At 35.1% G+C, this 19,133-nt stretch overlaps 1 protein-coding gene across 1 annotated transcript in view; it reads right to left on the bottom strand.

Moving 5' to 3' along the window:
• Positions 1-440: 440 nt before the first annotated feature.
• LOC131074947 (peroxisomal (S)-2-hydroxyacid oxidase GLO4-like) overlaps positions 441-19,133 on the bottom strand; it is a 43,378-nt gene continuing 24,685 nt past the window's right edge. The window contains exons 2-4 of the mRNA XM_059213870.1: positions 3,806-3,906; positions 879-983; positions 441-599 (exon numbers count right to left, since the gene is read on the bottom strand). Coding sequence (XP_059069853.1) covers positions 441-599; positions 879-983; positions 3,806-3,906 — 365 coding nt within the window. The remainder of the gene's footprint in view (positions 600-878; positions 984-3,805; positions 3,907-19,133) is intronic.

The raw sequence follows: 19,133 nt of genomic DNA, 5'->3' as shown, positions 1-19,133 counted from the left end.
TCTGATGGAAGTTTGTCCACAAATTCATTTTTGTTTTCCAATACAAGAGCACAAACTTTAAGCCGAACCTCTTCAACTAAGAGCCAAAAACCGAGGAATGGGCTCATTAAGAATCTTTCAACTTCACTAGCAGATCAAGGGTCCATTGACATTTTAAAATATTTAAATATTTGTAAAAGCTTTGAAAGCTTATTAGACTGGTTTTCAAGATAGGTCGATAATTGACAAAACTTCTTGAATATATTAGTAGCATAAAAAGAAAACCAAAGTTATATTGTTGAAGTGAAAATGATTAACAAAGCTACTTAAATATTTCAATAGCTTGATTGTCTCTTTTATGAACGAGTCTTAAAATTCATGTTGTACTAATAAAGAGAAACTAAAATATATGTTCAACTCTCATCTTTGTGTTTAAAATATCATAGCAATAAACTCATCATTTAATAATGTGTTTGGACATGAGATCTAGAGATATCTTTGAGAGAAGGACAACCAGTGAGAGACATGGCCAATTCAAGCTCGTCATTAAGCATATCTAACACTTTCTTAACACCACTTTGCCCATCCACTGCAAGACCATATATTATTGGCCTTCCCACCTGCAATGTAATTGAATGTTAATTTGAAAAGAAATTAAGACTCATAATTGTATGTAAAAAATAATAATGAAGTCATGTGAAGTCAATCAATTTTTTGATGGAGAATTTTTCATCCACAAAATCGTTCTAATTATCTAACATGAAAGCACGGGTCTTAAACTAGTGAGCGAATTCTTACCATTTTTCAATTGTACATCAAAAAATTATATATATAAATGCCTCGAACAAACAATAATTAGAAAAATATGTCAAATGTGCAAGATAGATGAGTTTACACACCAGAACTGCTTGTGCTCCTAGAGCCAATGCTTTGAGCACATCTGTACCACGACGAATGCCACCATCAACTAGTACAGGGACTCTTCCTCGTACAGTATGGACAACCTGCTTATAATAAGTATGTGTGTTAGTGTATTTTAATGTTGTGGAAAGTATGGAGATACCATTAAATTGATAAAATAATGAAAATGTATCCAGTAACACTTTATTTTTTATAATATTCAATGTTTTCAATCATTGAAAATAGAATTTTTGTATAGTTTATGATATTGGATAATCTATTTTTTAGTTTACATATGGTTTTTAGTTTATGAGACTACCTCTACTTTCAACATACATGAAAGAGGCAATTTATTGTACTTCTAATAGAGGGCACGCATCCTATTCTTATAAGATTTGAACCCGTGGCTTCTTTTTTAAGGCTACAAATTCTCCACCATTACAACAACTATTATACAGAAGAAAAAATACAATAATATTATTTATTTTTTGTAATATTCATCATTATTATTTACTATATATATATAAAGAAATTATAAAAATACTTGATAAACTAAAAGGTTTACTCAAGATAAGCTTACTTGAAACAGATCCTGAAGTAAAAAAGGACATTTAAAATTTGAAAGGCTATGAAATCCACTAGTGTTCCATACTCAATTCCAACTCTATCTCTATAAACCAAAAAAGATGTTGTTGCTGAAAAATAATATATAACCGATTCATCCTCTATGACGAAAAGATTTCTCTATTTCAAGATGGAATATAATAGTTTACTACTATTTTCTTTATAGAACTGGAGTATTGTTCTATAGGCCCCACTTGTGCAAATCTCCATGGCATGCTCCATCATGTCATTTTGTGTGTTTGTTAGCTTCTACATCTATCATATCCATAATGGGACGATGAGGAAAACAATGATAAGTAGTTCAATATCAGCCCTAATCCTTTTCCAATTAAGATCCCCTCAAGTCATTAATAATATAATTCTGAATGGTTCATGAAAGACTACAAGCTCATTTGTATACTTTCAATTGCATAATAGTCAATATTACTAGCCCATTTATATAGAACGCTAAATATTATGATAATCTTTAATATATTAAAGATTACCAAAACAAAAAGTTCTTCTCTTCTAGCAATTTAACAATAGCCTAGTGATTGCAAATTAAAGAGTCCAAATGGAGAAAACCATCTCCATGATACCTTGTCTCGATTCTTAGATCATTTTTTACAATGGTAATGAGAAATTATAATAAATGAAAGTTCAATCTAACAAGAAAAAATAATTTATTATACATTATATTATAAATTATTTATATTGTAATTATATAAATAACTTCAAAGAAGTTGGCTATACATTTAACAAGTAATGTATCTCTACTTAAAATGATAATGTTATTTTCAAAATTAAATTCTAAAATATTTAGTGGTTTTGATTTTAAATATACAAGTTAGGGTGTGTATTCTTATCATGACAAAACCTTCTATGAAATTTTATATTATAAGTTGTGCGTGATTATAATACAACAAGAAACTAGCATTGAGTTTTTTTAGTGGTCCCTCTTTGCCTAGTAGATCTTTACAATGCAGATACTCACGTAGCTCACTCATATGAAGCAGATAATGATCTTGACTGCATGTTGATGTTCAATCTTCTTTCTATCTTGACATGTCTACTATATTATTTTTGGTTGTAACATCTCATGTACTTGGAAGGTTCATGTTATCGTTAGCACTACTTTGTACAATGAATATTGTGATTATATATTTACATATTTTGCTACTTACGATCTCGTATCTATAACTTTATATAATATCATATTAGTGTGTTATTATAATAGAAATAAAAATTAGATCAAATATGTAATAAGCCAACTACAAGTTAGTAACCGATTATCTAACTTATTGAGGAGAATCACATGTCTTTAAGTATGTTTCATTGCAATGGGTGATCTTGGATTAACACACTTAAAAAGACTTCTAAAGTGTTAGAAAATGAACCGCCCTCAAACTAAAGATGAACCAATCACCAAGAGGGATGGTATCTTAGTGGTAGAACACCCAAATGACAAATGAAGGGTCATAGGTTCAAATTATAGCTAGTCCATTACAAGTTTAACATTGTATTAGAGCCAAGTAAAGCCAAGTTAGGATCCTTGAGCACTGTAATATCATTCAAGGGGGTGTTGAAAAATGAGCCACTCAAACAAAAAATATACCAATCATCAAGAGGGTTGGTTACAACTTATTGGTAGAGTACACCACTAGCAAATGAGATCTATCCTAGGTTCAACTCTTATCTAGTCCATGAAAAGTTTAATATGGGCCTAGAGCCCTAGACTATCATTACATTAGTTGGAATTTCACATATCATTTTTTGAAAGTGTTGTGAAATGTTAGAACAAGATTATCATTAAGTTTCCTATGTAGCTAAGATCGTCCACCAAGAGAACTAGAATAATAATAGCCTCACCAAAATGCTCGATAAATAGAGTAAGATTTGATTGGCTCTTAGATAAAACTATTTTTCTAAATGTTTAATACTATATAAAAAAAAATTCAACCTATAAACAAAATATTTTTCAGCTTGAACAACTCAAAAGAACGTTTTATATATTGATTTATTTTATGTAATCCATGTCGTGTCGCACAATTGCCACTAGCATATATATCTTAAATTTTAATTTAATCTATATAAAATACATCGTTCTCGAGGTGCCTATTTTTAATCAATTTTACATACTAAAGTCAAATAGAGGCCTCTCGACGTATTTTATATAGATTAATTTAAAATTTAAGATATATATACTAGTTTAATAATAGTCCACTCAGATTCAATGCTCGTCTAACAATAACATTTAATAACCTTCAAAAAATTACTTTAGACAACAAAATCCTTTGTACAGAAGGAACGATAGATAACTAACCTCTTCAAGAACAGTAATAGTTGCCGGAGAATAATCAAGTTGACGAGCACCATGATTGGAAACAACAATTCCAGCAGCTCCAGCTTGTATGGCCAATTCAGCTGTTAAACATGAGCAAAACTGAAGTTATCGTTTTTTTAATTTATTTTAAAACCTGACTTAAAGGCTATTCTTCAGATAAACAAGGTAAATTTAAATGGTTGTTGACTGCTATCACCCTTATCACTCGGAGCCATAGGATGTGATTGTTCCATTTGACTCACAGTCAGTTGATAATTGTGAAGAGTTGCACACAACTGTTGGAAAGAAGTAAACTCAGAAAACAGAAGTTTGTCTCGAATATCTTTTTGTAAATTAGAAATAAAGATTCTTTGAATATCATTGTCAGGCACTGGAAAAGAAATTTGAGCATACAAATGCTTATATCTACCAATGAAATCAGTCACTTTTTCTTTAACACCTTGTTTACAATGCATTAAATCAATCAAAGTAACTTTAGGACTTATATTGTTTTGAAATTGTTGAATGAAAGCATTTGCAAGTTGTTCGAAAGAAGTAATAGAATAAGAAGGCAACGAGCAATACCATTGTAGGGCTTTGTCTCTTAATGTTCTAGTGAACAATTTTGCAAGCAACCTTTGGTCATAAGCAAAATCAGTACATATTGTTTGAAAGGTCTTAACATGTGTTAGAGGATCACCCTTACCATTATAAAGTTCCAAATGCGGGATTTCAACATGTTTAGGAGGAATAGCTCGAACAATGTCAAGAGAAAGTGGGCTCGCAACATCAAATGTGGGCACACTAAACTTAGATTGGTTCATAGAGGCAATTTGTTGCTGTAAAGAAGAGACAGTTTGTGCAAGATTGTTAATGGTCGCTTCAGTCGAAGAGTTCATATTAGATGTGTTAGATTGAGATGGAGGTGTTATGTTATTGAAAGAAGGTAAAGAGTAAGGTGGTGGGACCCTATGATAATTAGTAATAGGAGATGATTGGACAGGAGGAACACTACAAGGAGGAATGGAATGATTGGATGAATTGCCCCCTTGCGTCATGTTCATTGGTGGAGATGTAATAGGAACACTCATTGAAGGAATGAATGAAGAAGTCGGATTAAATGAAGGAAGAGGATTAATTGAAGAAGAAGGATTGCCCCCATGACTAGTGATCACAGGAGGAATGTCTTGTGTAGAAGTAGCCATTATGTTTGATGTAAAGGTAGGTATGCTAGCAATAGAAGTCATGAAAGGAATAGAATGATTGACTTGTGTAGGAGGTTGTGTATAACCTAAAGTTTCGGCACAACTCTTCATAGGCATCACATTTGAATCCACAATGTGTGCAATACCACGCAAAATATCAATTCCATTCTTATCACTTTGAAGCATACGTTTTAGACCCTCAATTAAAGGAAGAGCTTGACTATCGGGATACTCATGAGACATCCATTGTCGAAAATCATCAAATTGGTTATCCAATTTCGAAAGTTGTTCTTCAGAAACCTCATGGAGAGCTTCTTCATCATTAGGAGGATTAGAGGAATTACCCATGTCCTCGTTAAAAAGGCTATTCAAATTAGGTTCCATCTCCTCGATAATTAAACCTCGGAAAGACTTAATTCTACGGCTTCGTCTAACGGGAATAGTGTAAGTAGGACTTATTGTTGTAAAACTCATGTACTAGAGAGAGAGAGAAAATTTTGATTTTAGAGGTAGCAATTTTCAGTAAAATCAGCCAATCTTCTGGATTTAAGCTGTTAAATGCAATCACGACAGTCTCCCGAAATTTCGGAAAAAATGTCCGGGACCGTGGCGCTCGGAGTGCAACACGGTCCTTGCAACTTTTTTCGAAATTTGCAGGGATGAAAGGTATGATGATTTTAAAGCTAATCTGAAAAAATTGAGTGATTTTACGATCTGTAGATAGGCCAAATTAAAGTTGCAATCTCAAAATTGAACCCTATCAAGATTGTCGAAAAATGCAAAATTTGAATTTTGAAAAATAGAGGGAAACTGAAATTCTGAATTTTATGATTTTAGAGGGAATGTCAAGAGCAATGCAAATTTTGAAATTTAAAAGTTGACTCAATTTCACGCAAAATTCAATTTTGAAAGCGGAAATCAAAGTTGTTGTAATTAAGCACTTAATTTCAAAAGTCACAAATTGTAAGAATCTGAATAAAGCACTGAAATTTTTAATGAATGCAAACACACTTTTCAGATTTAGGACAGTAAGAACACAATTTTGACACAAAATTTCAGTTTCAATGATTTTTGAATGTTTAAAAGCCTTAATCCAAGCAATTACAAGACCAACTTTGACTGTAATTTTGAAGGTGTTAAAATTGATAAAATCAGCCAAAATTCTGGATTTTAGCAGGAAAATACAGTAAGATCTCGCTCCCGAAATTTCGGAAAAAATGTCGGGGACGATGGCGCTCGGAGTGCACACGGTCCTCGCAACTTTTTTCCAAATTTTCAGGGATGAAAGATATTGTGATTTTATTGCGGAATCCAAAGTTACAGCTGATTTAGAGATGTTTTGATCAGTGAAATTGTCAGACAAAGGTTGAATCAAGAAGGTTTCAAAAATTAGGGTTTTGATACTTAACCACTTAATTTTCAAAATTAAAGCATAGATATGAATTGATGATTTGTAATAGAAGGATAGATCTGAAACAAGCATTAACATTTAAACATTTCACAAGCTTAATTACTAAAAAGAAATTTTAGGGTTTTTATGCAATCACCTCTAAAATTTTGCAAAAGATCAAACATGGAAATGTAATCAATTTTTTCAGATCTAAGCATGAAAAATCAGAAAGGATGTTCACGTCGGGTTCACCAAAATGTAAAGTGGAAAATCGCGATCGAACCCTAGTTGCTCTCCCCTCTTCCAACTCCAAGGAGAGAGAAGGGAGATTCACTCTAGGGTTGATGGTTTTCACTTAGGGGAGAGACTTTACATTCAAAAGAGGGGTTGAAACCCACAAGATCCAATCCCACGCAATGCAAGATTGGATGCTAAATGAGTTTCAAGGGTTAAGACAACAAGGCTACCCTCTTTTGTAAAGAATGTGCATAGAAGAATTGAGCTAGGAATGCATAGAAAGTGACAAAGATTCGCTTTATAAACTGAGATAGGGATATAGGATGAAGCTGCGGACCTGGAATTAGCAGTAAAATGTCGATACGGTGCTGTTCTGCAAATTTGAGCAAAAGTTGTCGGGACGATGGCGCCCGGCGCCACGGTCCTCCGAAAAATCCGCGAAACGAAGGGGGATCTGTTCGTCTCTGCACAAGGATTCCAGATCTTCAATCTCAGCCGCGTACCTGCAACCTACACACAGAAAAGCGAAGACGATTGGGGGGTTAGGGATTAGGGGTTTGCCTTTAGGTCAAACCCCGGTTTTGGAATTAACCAAGAAATGAGCAAGAGCTGTAAATGTAAATGACTGTAAAACAAGTACTAATACCTTGTTCTAAGGATGTTTGTATCCTTATGTGCGAAGGTTTAGATGTTGTATGTTGTATGTTGTAGTAGTATGTGATCTCCTCTTCAATGGTTGAATCCTTGTCTTGAATGCAACACTTAGCCTTGAATGGAGACTTGAAATGATCAATTGCTTGAAGGAATGCTTGAATGCTTGAATGCTTGAGTATAGTTTCCACGCCTTTTCCATCATATGACCTTCTTACCCAAATGGGAGAGGAAAATGTAGTTTATATACTTGTCATTTAGGGCTGATAGACTGATTTTCCCGACCTTAGGCCGACCAGGAAAGTTTATTTTCCAAATTGCAAACAAAAAGACCCGAAGTCCAAAGGAGACCGGGCCCAAAATAGGACCCAGGGACCAGGGCGTTGGGCACCATGGTCCTGGGGGACCAGGGCCCTGGTCCTGAAGGACCAGGGCGCTGGGCACTCTGGTCCCACCTCCCGGGACAGTAGGGTGCAAGGAGGTTCAGGCCAGGGTGCTTGAAAAATGCAGTTTTCAGTGTCATAATCAGGTTTCGGGGTCTCCATTCAGGTTGCGTGTTGCGTCGCCATCGTGAAGACCAAAATGCAGTCAAAATTGCAAGTGTCGCAATTTTAGGACGCTACACCTTGTAAGTTTTGAATGACTCTTTTTGTTTATTCTCAATTAGGATCAAGAAGTTTAGTCATGAGTTAGCTAAGTATACTAAGTATGTAATATCATGTGCAGTTTTAGGTCTTATAGTGGTTGGGTAGTTCAAACTTCTCACCATCTATCTATGAAAGTCCTATTAACTTTTTTAGTGCAATTATCAATAGAAAAATTTAAATACTACTCCAATAAAGTAGATACAACTTTATAATCCTACATATCAAAATGTTGGATCAGTTTCTTTGCATACTTTGAGTAATCAAAGTCTTACCATGTTGTCTGTATACTTCAATTCCTAAATAATAATACGTTTTTCCAAGATCTTTCATTTAAAATGTCAATGATAAATCTCTTTTGATTCCATCAATCAACTCCATAACACCTCTTTGTAAAGTTCTAATGCCAATAGCTAACAAGATGAGAGGGGGGGGGGTGAATCATACAAACTTAATCTTCCATAAAATCAACAGATTCAACCTCAGTAACTTATACTTCAGCAATTTAACCAAAAATTGCTAAACATGCTAACACACATATAACACCAGATTTAACGTGGAAACCCAAATAGGGAAAAACCATTGTGGGATTTCAGACCCACTAAGAAATATACTCTTCTAGAGTATGCTCGGTTAAAAGCAAATCCTGCTAAAGATTACAAACACATTGCTAGATGTGACCCGGTTAAGGGATTTCCCTCAGATCTGTTAGGATCTTCACTTTGTTAGAAGTGACCTTGTCAAAGGATTTCAAACACTCATTTAGAATGTCACCTTGCTAGAGGATTTACAAATAAGACTGTTAAGTCCACTCGGTTAAGAGATTTTCTTTCACTTTACAAAATAACAGTAATAAAAATATATATGCAACTTCACATCTAAAATGCTAAAGCAGATTCTTATTTGCTCAAAAGAATCTTGTCATAGGACTTTTCTTGTCCCTCTGTTGGGCTCTCTACTCTGTTATTCAAATAGGTCTTCAAGATTTTGTGCTCGGTAATCACTATGTAGCATCCTTGTGCTTACACTTGCCCGCATACATTGTTTATCACCAATTCCTTATTTATAAACAATTTGCCAACTGCTTAATCTCCTTGATCACATTTCCCATGATCAATCTTGGCCATCAGATCATCAATCTTGACTAGGTTCAATGTATCCTTCGATCTAAAAATGTTTTACCTTGCCTTGGAACTTGCATTCCTTCCTAGGAACTTGTGCTAGGTTATTGTGGTTCAATTTGTGCTGTAGATCTTCCTCTTGATTTTCCATTGCCGTAGATCCTTAACAAACTTCATGCACGACATACCAATCATCTATTCATCTCCAGCTCATCAGCATCCTTCATTAAATAATGCTTTTATCCATCCAATGCGATCTGTCATAACTCGGTTGTTACTCGGTAAATACTAAACTTTACACGGTAGACATTTCGCCTTCATTAACCGATATCTATAACCTTAGGGTTTACCGACTAGGTTCCTTAGGGTTTACCGACTAGGTTCTTTGCTCAGTGACATAGTATAGTATTAACCTTACAATCAACAACATATGTAGGATATCAAAACAATCAAAACAACATGATCTCATCATTTTCTAACTCAGTAATAGTTGCCCAGTGAATAACTTATTTCTCCCCTTATTCATCACATTCTTTTTGTGTCACTTACCAACATCTTAATTCTCATCAATACATACTTCTCAAGATATGGCAACATCATACTGAATCAGAAAGTCAATTTCTTGACATCAATGACAAAATAATATTATAAAGACAGTAATCATCCTTCTTCAGTTATATCAATAATCTCCAACAACCTTCTCAATATCCTTATTGAAATGCCAACAATCTCCTTTCTATTGTAATGCCAACAATCTCCCCCTTTGGCATTGATGGCAATACCAACTTGTAAATGGTAATACCAACAAGGTATTCAAATTGATTCTGATTTAGATTGCTGTGGAGACTTCTCCTGTTATCCTTGAGTTGTTTTCTTCTTCTGAAGTCTTCTAGGCTTTCTCCCTCTTCCATTAGTCTTCTGAGCTGTTATCTTGCATTTTAATCTTCTCCCTTTTTAGTAATCTTCTCCCCCTGTCAGTAGTCTTCTATTATCTTCTTCATTTTAGGGCTTTACTATTTAGTCTACCATTTAGTCTTCTCCCCCTTTGACAACAATGCCAAAAAGTAAAAGAACTAAATCATGAACTCTTCTGCTGTGAAGTGCTTGCTTTGCTGTGTTACACATGCAAATGTAACATCTAAAACTCGATCAAAGCAATCTTTCCTTCAATACTATTTCCTGCACACCTTTAGAAAACCTCCTAAAGTGCGTAAATCAGCATCAATCCACACATAATATTCTGTAGATTCATCGAATTGATGCTTTCTTTGAATTCTGTCAGTGAATAGAAGATAGGGGTAGGACCTCTAACTTGCTTCTGAGATACTCAAAAGTGTCCCTTGGCAGTGGCTTTGTGAAGATGTCTTCTATTTTCTCCTTTGAACTGATATATTCCAGCACAACTTTCTTCTCTTGAACTTCTTCTCTGAGATAATGATACTTTATAGAGATATGTTTTGTCTTAGAGTGCATTACTGGATTCTTTGAAATGTTAATGGCACTAGTATTATCACAGAATATAGTTACTAGCTCGGTAACCTTCTCATTTATACCTTCCAACAGTTGTTTGATCCATGCAATATTGGTACAATTCAATGCTGCAGCGACATATTCAGCTTCAGTTGTTGACTATGAAATACATCCTTGTTTCTTGTTAAGCCAACTTACTAGTCTATCTCCCAAGAAGAAAGCTCCACCACTTGTTCTTTTCCTGTCATCAATGTTTCCTGCCCAATCAACATCAGTATAAACTTTTAAATCAAAATCATTCCTCTTTTCATATACTAAGCCATAGTCTTCAGTGCCTCTTAGCTATCTGAAAATTCTCTTGATTGCTATCATATGGGTTTCTTTGGGATTTGCAGAAAATCTTGCAACAATACCTACTGCATGTGCTATATCTGGTCTACTATGCACAACATATTGCAGCTTTCCAATCATAGATTGGTAAAGTGTCTCATCAATAGATGTAGATTCATCATTCTTTGATAGTTTATAGTTAGTAGTCATAGGAGTACTTACAGGTTTAGAATCCTCCATTCCAAATTTCTTCAAGATTTCCTCTATGTACTTGGATTGAGTAATGAAAATCTCATCTTTCATTTGCAGTATTTGTAAACTTATAAAATACTTTATCTCACCAATTAATGACATCTCAAATTCTTTACACATTTCATTTCCAAAGTTCTTGCATAAGGAGTCATTACCACAAAAAATAATATCATCAACAAATATGGCTGAGATCAGTATTCCATTGTCCCCATCATTCTTCATGTACATATTGTTGTTTTCACTTGTCCTTATAAATCCAATCTTGATCAAATAAGAGTGCAGTCTTTCATACCATGCTCTAGGTGCTTGTTTCAGACCATATAAAACTTTGTTCAATTTACATACCTGATCTTTATTCCCGTCTTCAACAAATCCTTCAGGTTGTTCAATATAAACTTCTTCTTCTAGTATACCATTCAAAAATGCAGATTTAACATCCATTTGATATACCTTGAAATTTTTGAAAGCAACATATGCCAACAATGTTCTTACTCCCTCAAGTCTAGCCACAAGTGCAAAAGTCTCACCATAATCTATTCCTTCTTCTTGAGCATAACCTTTGCAAACTAGTCTTTCTTTGTGTTGCGAATGACCTCACCTTTTTCATTTAGCTTGTTTCTGAAAATCCACTTTGTACCAATTATATTTTTGTCCTTCGGTCTTGGGACCAGTGTCCATGTTTCATTTTTCTTGATTTGATCAATCTCTTCTGTCATAGCATTTACCCAATCTTCACTATTAAATGCCTCTTTTACTATTCTTGGTTCAAATTTAGATATCAGACATGTGTTCTATCTCAGTTTGTTCCTTGTCATCACCGGATCATCCTTATCCCCTATAATCTGACTTGATGTATGATGTCTTCTGACATATTTGGCTAATACAGGCTCGGTAGGCTCTCTATGATCTTCTTCATCACTCGGTAACTGGACATTATCTTCATTTTCTTCAACAACTTTCTCGGTAGGATTTCTCGGTTGAACATAAACAAATTCTTCATAATTTTTTGGTTCTTTGGAATTTCCTTCATCATTTCTTTTTGCAAATTCATCAATTTTCACATTTGCACTTTCTACTATTTTTTTAGATGATTTGATCAGACATTTAAATGCTTTACTTCTAGAAGAATAACCTAGAAATGTTCCTTCTTCACTTTTCTAATCAAGCTTTCCATTTCTGTCATCTTTGTGTACATAGCATCTACTTCCAAAGATTTTAAAATAACTTACATTAGGTTTCTTGTCATACCAGATTTCATATGGTGTCTTCATAGTTCTTTTCTTCAGTTGTACTCGGTTCAGGGTGTAAACTGTAGTGTTGATTGCTTCTCTCCAAAATGTTTGAGGTACCCTCTTTTCTATCATCAGGGTTCTGGAACAATCTACAATTGATCTATTTCTTCTCTCAGCTATCCCATTTTGCTGAGGTGTTCTCGGTGCAAACACTTGCCTTTTTATACCATGATCATTGCATAATAAGTTAAATTCATCAAAAGTGAATTCTCCTCCTCTATCAGATCTAAGACATTTCAGCTATCTTCCTGTTTCATTTTTAACTCTTTCCTTGTACCATTTAAACATTTGAAAAGCTTTTGATTTTTCTTTTAAAAACATAACTAACATCATCCTTGAGTAATCATCCACAAATAATATGAAATATTTATCACCATAATAACTTTGAACTTTCATGGGACCACAAAGATCAGTGTGTACTAGATCTAAAATTCCTTTAGAAGTGTAGGACTTACTTGTAAAGCTTGATCTTGTCATCTTACCCATCTGGCATCCTCGACACATAGCATTCTCAGGTTTTTCCAGGCTCAGTAGACCTCTTACTCGGTGCTTCTTACTTATTTTGATCAGATTATCAAAATTTACATGACAAAACCTTTTATGCCATAACCAGGTATCTTCTATTTTTGCATATAGACATTTGTTCCGAGTTGAATCAAGATGAAATGTATTACCTTTTGTTTGTGTCCCGGTAGCAGCCAACTTTCCATGTTTGTCATGAACTTTGACACATCCCTTCTGGAATTCTATTCAGTATCCTGTATTGTTTAGTTGCGCTACACTCAACAAATTGTATTTCAAACCTTCAACCCAGTATACATCGTCACATTTAGCATTGTCAAGAAGTGTGATAGAGCCTTTAACTTTTACCGGACATGGTGCATCATTACCAAATCTTACATAGCCTCCATCATAATCTTCTAATTTAACAAATTTGTGTTTATCGCCTATCATGTGATGTGAGCATCCACTGTCTATGATCCAAGAATCATTATTATTTATGTGAGATATTAGGGCTTTTTCTTCATACCTATCTTCATCTGATCCATCTTTAATAGCCACATAAACAACTTCCTTTGTATCAGTTTCATCAGATTTATCATCATTGGATTCCTCATCAGCTACTAGGCATGTCTTTCTGTCTCTCCTTCTGAAGTCTCGGTGTCCTCTGTATTGGTTGTCTTTCTGCTTTTTATCTCGGTATTCTCTCTTTTCACTAGGTTTTTTGTCAGGACAGTTAGAAGCCATATGTCCTATTTTATCATAGTTAAAACATTTTAAAGGTAGCTTTCCTTTATACTTACCTTTTCCTCTCGGTAACCTCCTGGCTAATAATGCTTCAAACTCTTCTTGCTTTTTGATTTCTTCATATAGTTTATGTACCTCTTCCATGTTTTTGCGAAATCTTTCACTTGCTCCACTATGATTCCCTTCATAATACTTACTCATTCTATCATTGTAATCATCAAATTCACCAATATGAAAGAACTGAATGCAGGTTCTACTTTATTTACCGAAGACCCACTGTTATCAAAATTACTTAACTCAAATGCATGCAACTTACCAATAGTATCATCCAAAGAAACTAGCATATTTGGTACAAACCTTAGTTCATTGATTGCAGAGACTCAGATTTCATAAGCAAGTAGAAGGGTTCTAAGCAACTTACTTGTTACATCCTTTTCTTCAATAGTTCCTCCTACTCCTTTGATTTGATTGACAGTCTCCTTTAACCTTGTACTGTATTGGGTTATGTTCTCACCTTTATTCGTTCTCATGGATTCAAGTTGTCCTCTTAGACTATCTACTTTTTCTCTCTGAACATCTTCATCACCGCCATACATAGATATGAGCTTGGTCCACATTGCTTTTGCATCATTACAACCTTCTAGATCATTAAACTCTAAGCCGGTTAATGCTGATGTTATTTCAATCATAGCTTGAATATGTTCTTGCTTTGCCTTTATCTCCTCCAAGGTCATCGGGTTGGTGCTTGGTGGTATGTAATCATTCTCTAAATAATATGTTGCATATTCTCCAATTCCTAATAAATGCAGCTTCATCCTTTTCTGCCATGTGGAGAAACTTGACTTGTTCAGCTCTGGTGCATCCCTTTTATACATCTTCGGATCTTTGCCTCAAGTACCTTTAAACTTTTCTTCTGGAGTCCAGTGCTTTGATACCAATTGTAAAGTTCTAATGCCAATAGCTAACAAGATGAGAGGGGGGGTTGAATCATACAAACTTAATATTCCATAAAATCAACAGATTCAACCTCGGCAACTTATACTTCAGCAATATAACCAAAAATTGCTAAACATGCTAACACACATATAACACCAGATTTAATGTGGAAACCCAAATAGGGAAAAACCACTGTGGGATTTCAGACCCACTAAGAAATATGCTCTTCTAGAGTATGCTCGGTTAAAAGCAAATCCTGTTAAAGATTACAAACACATTGCTAGATGTGACCCGGTTAAGGGATTTCCCTCAGATCTGTTAGGATCTTCACTTTGTTAGAAGTGACCTTGTCAAAGGATTTCAAACACTCATTTAGAATGTCACCTTGCTAGAGGATTTACAAATAAGACTGTTAAGTCCACTCGGTTAAGAGATTTTCTGTCACTTTACAAAATAACAGTAATAAAAATATATCTGCAACTTCACATCTAAAATGCTAAAGCGGATTCTTATTTGCTCAAAAGAATCTTGTCATAGGACTTATCTTGTCCCTCTACTGGGCTCTCTACTTTGTTATTCAAATAGGTCTTCAAGCTTCTATGCTCGGTAATCACTATGTAGCATCCCTGTGCTTACACTTGCCCGCATACATTGTTTATCACCAATTCCTTATTTATAAACAATTTGCTAACCGCTTAATCTCCTTGATCACATTTCCCATGATCAATCTTGGCCATCAGATCATCAATCTTGACTAGGTTCAATGTATCCTTTGATCTGAAATCATTTTACCTCACCTTGGAACTTGCATTCCTTCCTAGGAACTTGTGCTAGGTTATTGCGGTTCAATCTGTGCTGTAGATCTTCCTCTTGATTTTCCATTGCCGTAGATCCTTAACAAACTTCATGCGCGAATACCAATCATCTATTCATATCTAGCTCATCAGCATCCTTCATTAAATAATGCTTTTATCCATCCAATGCGATCTGTCATAACTCGGTTGTTACACAGTAAATACTAAACTTTACTCAGTAGACATTCTGCCTTCATTAACTGATATCGATAACCTTAGGGTTTACCAACTAGGTTCCTTAGGGTTTACCGACTAGGTTCTTTGCTCGGTGACATAGTATAGTATTAACCTTACAATCAATAACATATGTAGGATATCAAAACAATCAAAACAACATGATCTCATCATTGTCTAACTCGGTAATAGTTGCCCAGTGAATAACTTGTTTCTCCCCTTATTCATCACATTCTTTCTATGTCACTTACCGACATCTTAATTCTCATCAATACATACTTCTCAAGATATGGCAACATCATATTGAATCAGAAAGTCAATTTCTTGACATCAATGACAAAATAATATTATAAAGACAATAATCATCCTTCTTCAGTTATATCAATAATCTCCAACAACCTTCTCAATATCCTTATTGAAATGCCAACAATCTCCTTTCTATTGTAATGCCAACAATCTCCTTTCTAGGATCACTTTTCCTACATGTCATTTTTGGTGAATCCGACATATCATACAATCACACATTTTGTTTTACTTCCATGAATTCTTGCATTTTATCAATTTGTTAATTAGTTACATATTTCATTAGCATTACTTGCATTTTTCTAATTACACTTTAATTTATTGCATAATGAAATTTTTAAAAATATTTTTAACATGCTTTTATTTTCTAAAAGCTTTAATAGATGTTGTATGGTGTAACTTTGGTACGTGTTGGGAATTTTGAAGACCCAAGCTCAAAATTTTGTAGATTGCATTCAAAATCGCCTTGTTGAGCAAGCTTGAGTAGTTGTTTTTGTGAGCTCGTCTTTTTGCATCGGTGAATTGTCAAGAGAAATCCCTTTGGGGGATGGTTATAAACCTTATAGTGATTCCATATGTCATTTTCAACCTTCCTAGATTAGTTATGATGCATTTGTGAAGTCTCCTTTGGAGGTCCTGAGGTTAGGTCTTCATTTTCCACTAGTTTGCATTTTTCTGAGTAGCCCTGTTTGAGGTTTTGTATCTTTTTACTAGTTGATCATCAAGATAAATAGGGAGTTATCCATGATTCCTTCATATTTTTTGAATCCCTATGCCAAGTGTCTTAGCCCCATGAATCTATTTGACAAGTTTCCCAAGTTGATTCCATTTGCAAAATGTTCATTTTTGCAACTGAACATTATCAAACAACAGTTTGAGGGCCATTTTGAAAATTCATATTTCATGCCCAGATGACCTTCACTTTAAATCAGTTGTACCCCATGATTTTCTATAAAATTATCTACCAGATTCCAATTTTTTAGCCCCTTGGCTCTTCGTCTGTCCACTTTTTGAAGCCCATTCCAAATGAACATTTTTCAGGCTTTCCTAGTGTCAGCAGTTCACTCAATCAGAGAAGCCAACTTTGAGGGTTAATAATTTTAACATGTGGCCTAATTAGGTCAAACCCTCTTGCACACCTATTCATGGTATATTCATCTACTAGTGTGCCAATTGGTGGCTCCTGAAGTGGTAATTTGATATTTTTTCAAATCAAGTTTCAGAGGCTACTCAAATTGACTCAACAGTTTCAATTTCAAACAGGCCTTTGTAGGTAACTTTGCAGGTTAATATCATTGGCCTCAGATGTCATTTTGATGATCTGTCAGATGCCCCAGATTCTCAATATTGCAGTCTATCAGCGTGTCAGCTTGCAAGTCTTGGTCAAGTGATTTGGTCAATTTTTTAGGCCTGTTCCGGGAGCTCTTTAGGTGTTTTGGGCAAAATCTAGGGTTACATAAATATCAAATTTAAAGATTTTGGATTCAGTTTCTCGGATCCTAGACACATCTAGTCAGTAAAACAAAGCATATTGAGAAGTTTAGTTGTTTGAGAATGAAAAAAAAATTAGTTGGGCCCACTTTAGGGCCAGACTAGGGCTAAGACCTAACATGATCAGTTAAAATCCGTTGAGGGGAAAATATATTATTTAAATCATTTCTTTTAAATAATATTGCAATAATGTTCATTATTGTTTTGAGAGGCAAAATGAGGATTGGTAAATTATTTTACCTACCCAAGTAACCAATTTTGGGAAGAAGAAATGTTTTTAATCATTTCAGATGATTTAAAAGAGATGAGATAAAGTAATATAGGGGTTCAAGTTTTAAAACCTTCATGGGCCTAATTTAAATCAAAGGGAGAGCGGGAGGATAAAGTCATTCATTTATTATAAAACTTCATTGAGAGGATCAAATAAGTTATCCTCGTTTCACAATGAGCCCCTCTTTTTCTGGGCGTTGCCAGTTTAAAACAAATCAGGAACCTTATCAAGGAATTTTATATGTGACCAGGTGATGCGCGGGATAATTATTTCGCATGAGGAAGGAAAATATTCATCTTATCTCGCGCATTGAGATGGAGCACATATTTGACCCACGGGATAAGCAAGGGAGGCAGGTTAAAACCAAATGTTATCCCACATAGTTTTGAGGGGAAATGAAAATGGTCACGGGGTAAGTTAAAATGAGAATGGGAAAGGATAAAACTTTATCTCGTGTGGAATTTGGGGGCAGAAAAGCTAGTGCGGTATAAGAAGTGAAGCTAGGTCAAAAAAAAAATGTGTTATCCCGCAAGCTCTAGCAGGGGTCAAAAGAAAAATGTGTTATCCCGCAGGCTCCAGCAGGGGTCAAAAGAAAAATGTGTTATCCTGCAAGCTCCGACAGGTGTCAACGAGCATCTGTGGGATAAGAATATAGACAAGCATAAGGCATTGTTATCCCACAAGTCATGAAATTGGCACCCAAAGGCAACGCGGGTCAAACACAAAGTAAATGCCCAGGAAAAGAAGAAATTAGGGCGAGATGCATTTGCCCGAAGGGGGAATTTTTTAGGGATTTTCCATTACTAAGAACTGTAACTCAAGGGGTTTGCGTGGTTAAAGGAGGGACCAATGTAGGAAATATGTGTAGAATGAGGTGAGTACGATGACACTTACCAGATCTGTGCGTGAAGCAAGTTGGGGATCGACGTTATTGCAGAGCCTCGTTTGAAGTACAAACAAGTAGTTCTCATATGATATGGGGCGACTTTAGAAGATGCGTAAAATGAAATGGATCCTGTTGAGGGTTCATTTTTTGTTCCAGTGCCATGGGGTGTGGCAAATAGTAGAGGCCGAACATGTGAGAGAGGGGGTTCAGCAAAGTCCCAATCTCACCGAAAAGGGGAAGCAATGTGGTTGTATTGATGGCTGTTTCAGAGTATGTATGGTGAAGATCGATGGAGTTGATATGAGATATGGAAGATGCAGAGAGAGGAGCGATTGAAAATGGTGGCATTGCTTCATAGTGTGAAGGCTCGATGATGAAGGATGTTCTATGTATGGCTTGACAATGTGAAGGTTGAAAAGTTATGTGGGTATTGAGGACAAGGCGTAAGTGGGATTTGGGCATATTGTGGAATGGGTTCTATATTGTAAGCCCGATCAAGCGAACACTATCGAGTGTATCATTTTGAACACTTCTTTTCAACGGTGATAGATCGATGTACAAAGATAGGTAAGA

The sequence above is a fragment of the Cryptomeria japonica genome, chromosome 2 (assembly GCF_030272615.1).
Source record: "Cryptomeria japonica chromosome 2, Sugi_1.0, whole genome shotgun sequence".
Taxonomy (NCBI): domain Eukaryota; kingdom Viridiplantae; phylum Streptophyta; class Pinopsida; order Cupressales; family Cupressaceae; genus Cryptomeria; species Cryptomeria japonica.
The sequence above is the reverse complement of the archived record's forward strand: the minus strand, read 5'-3'. Positions and strand labels throughout refer to the sequence as shown.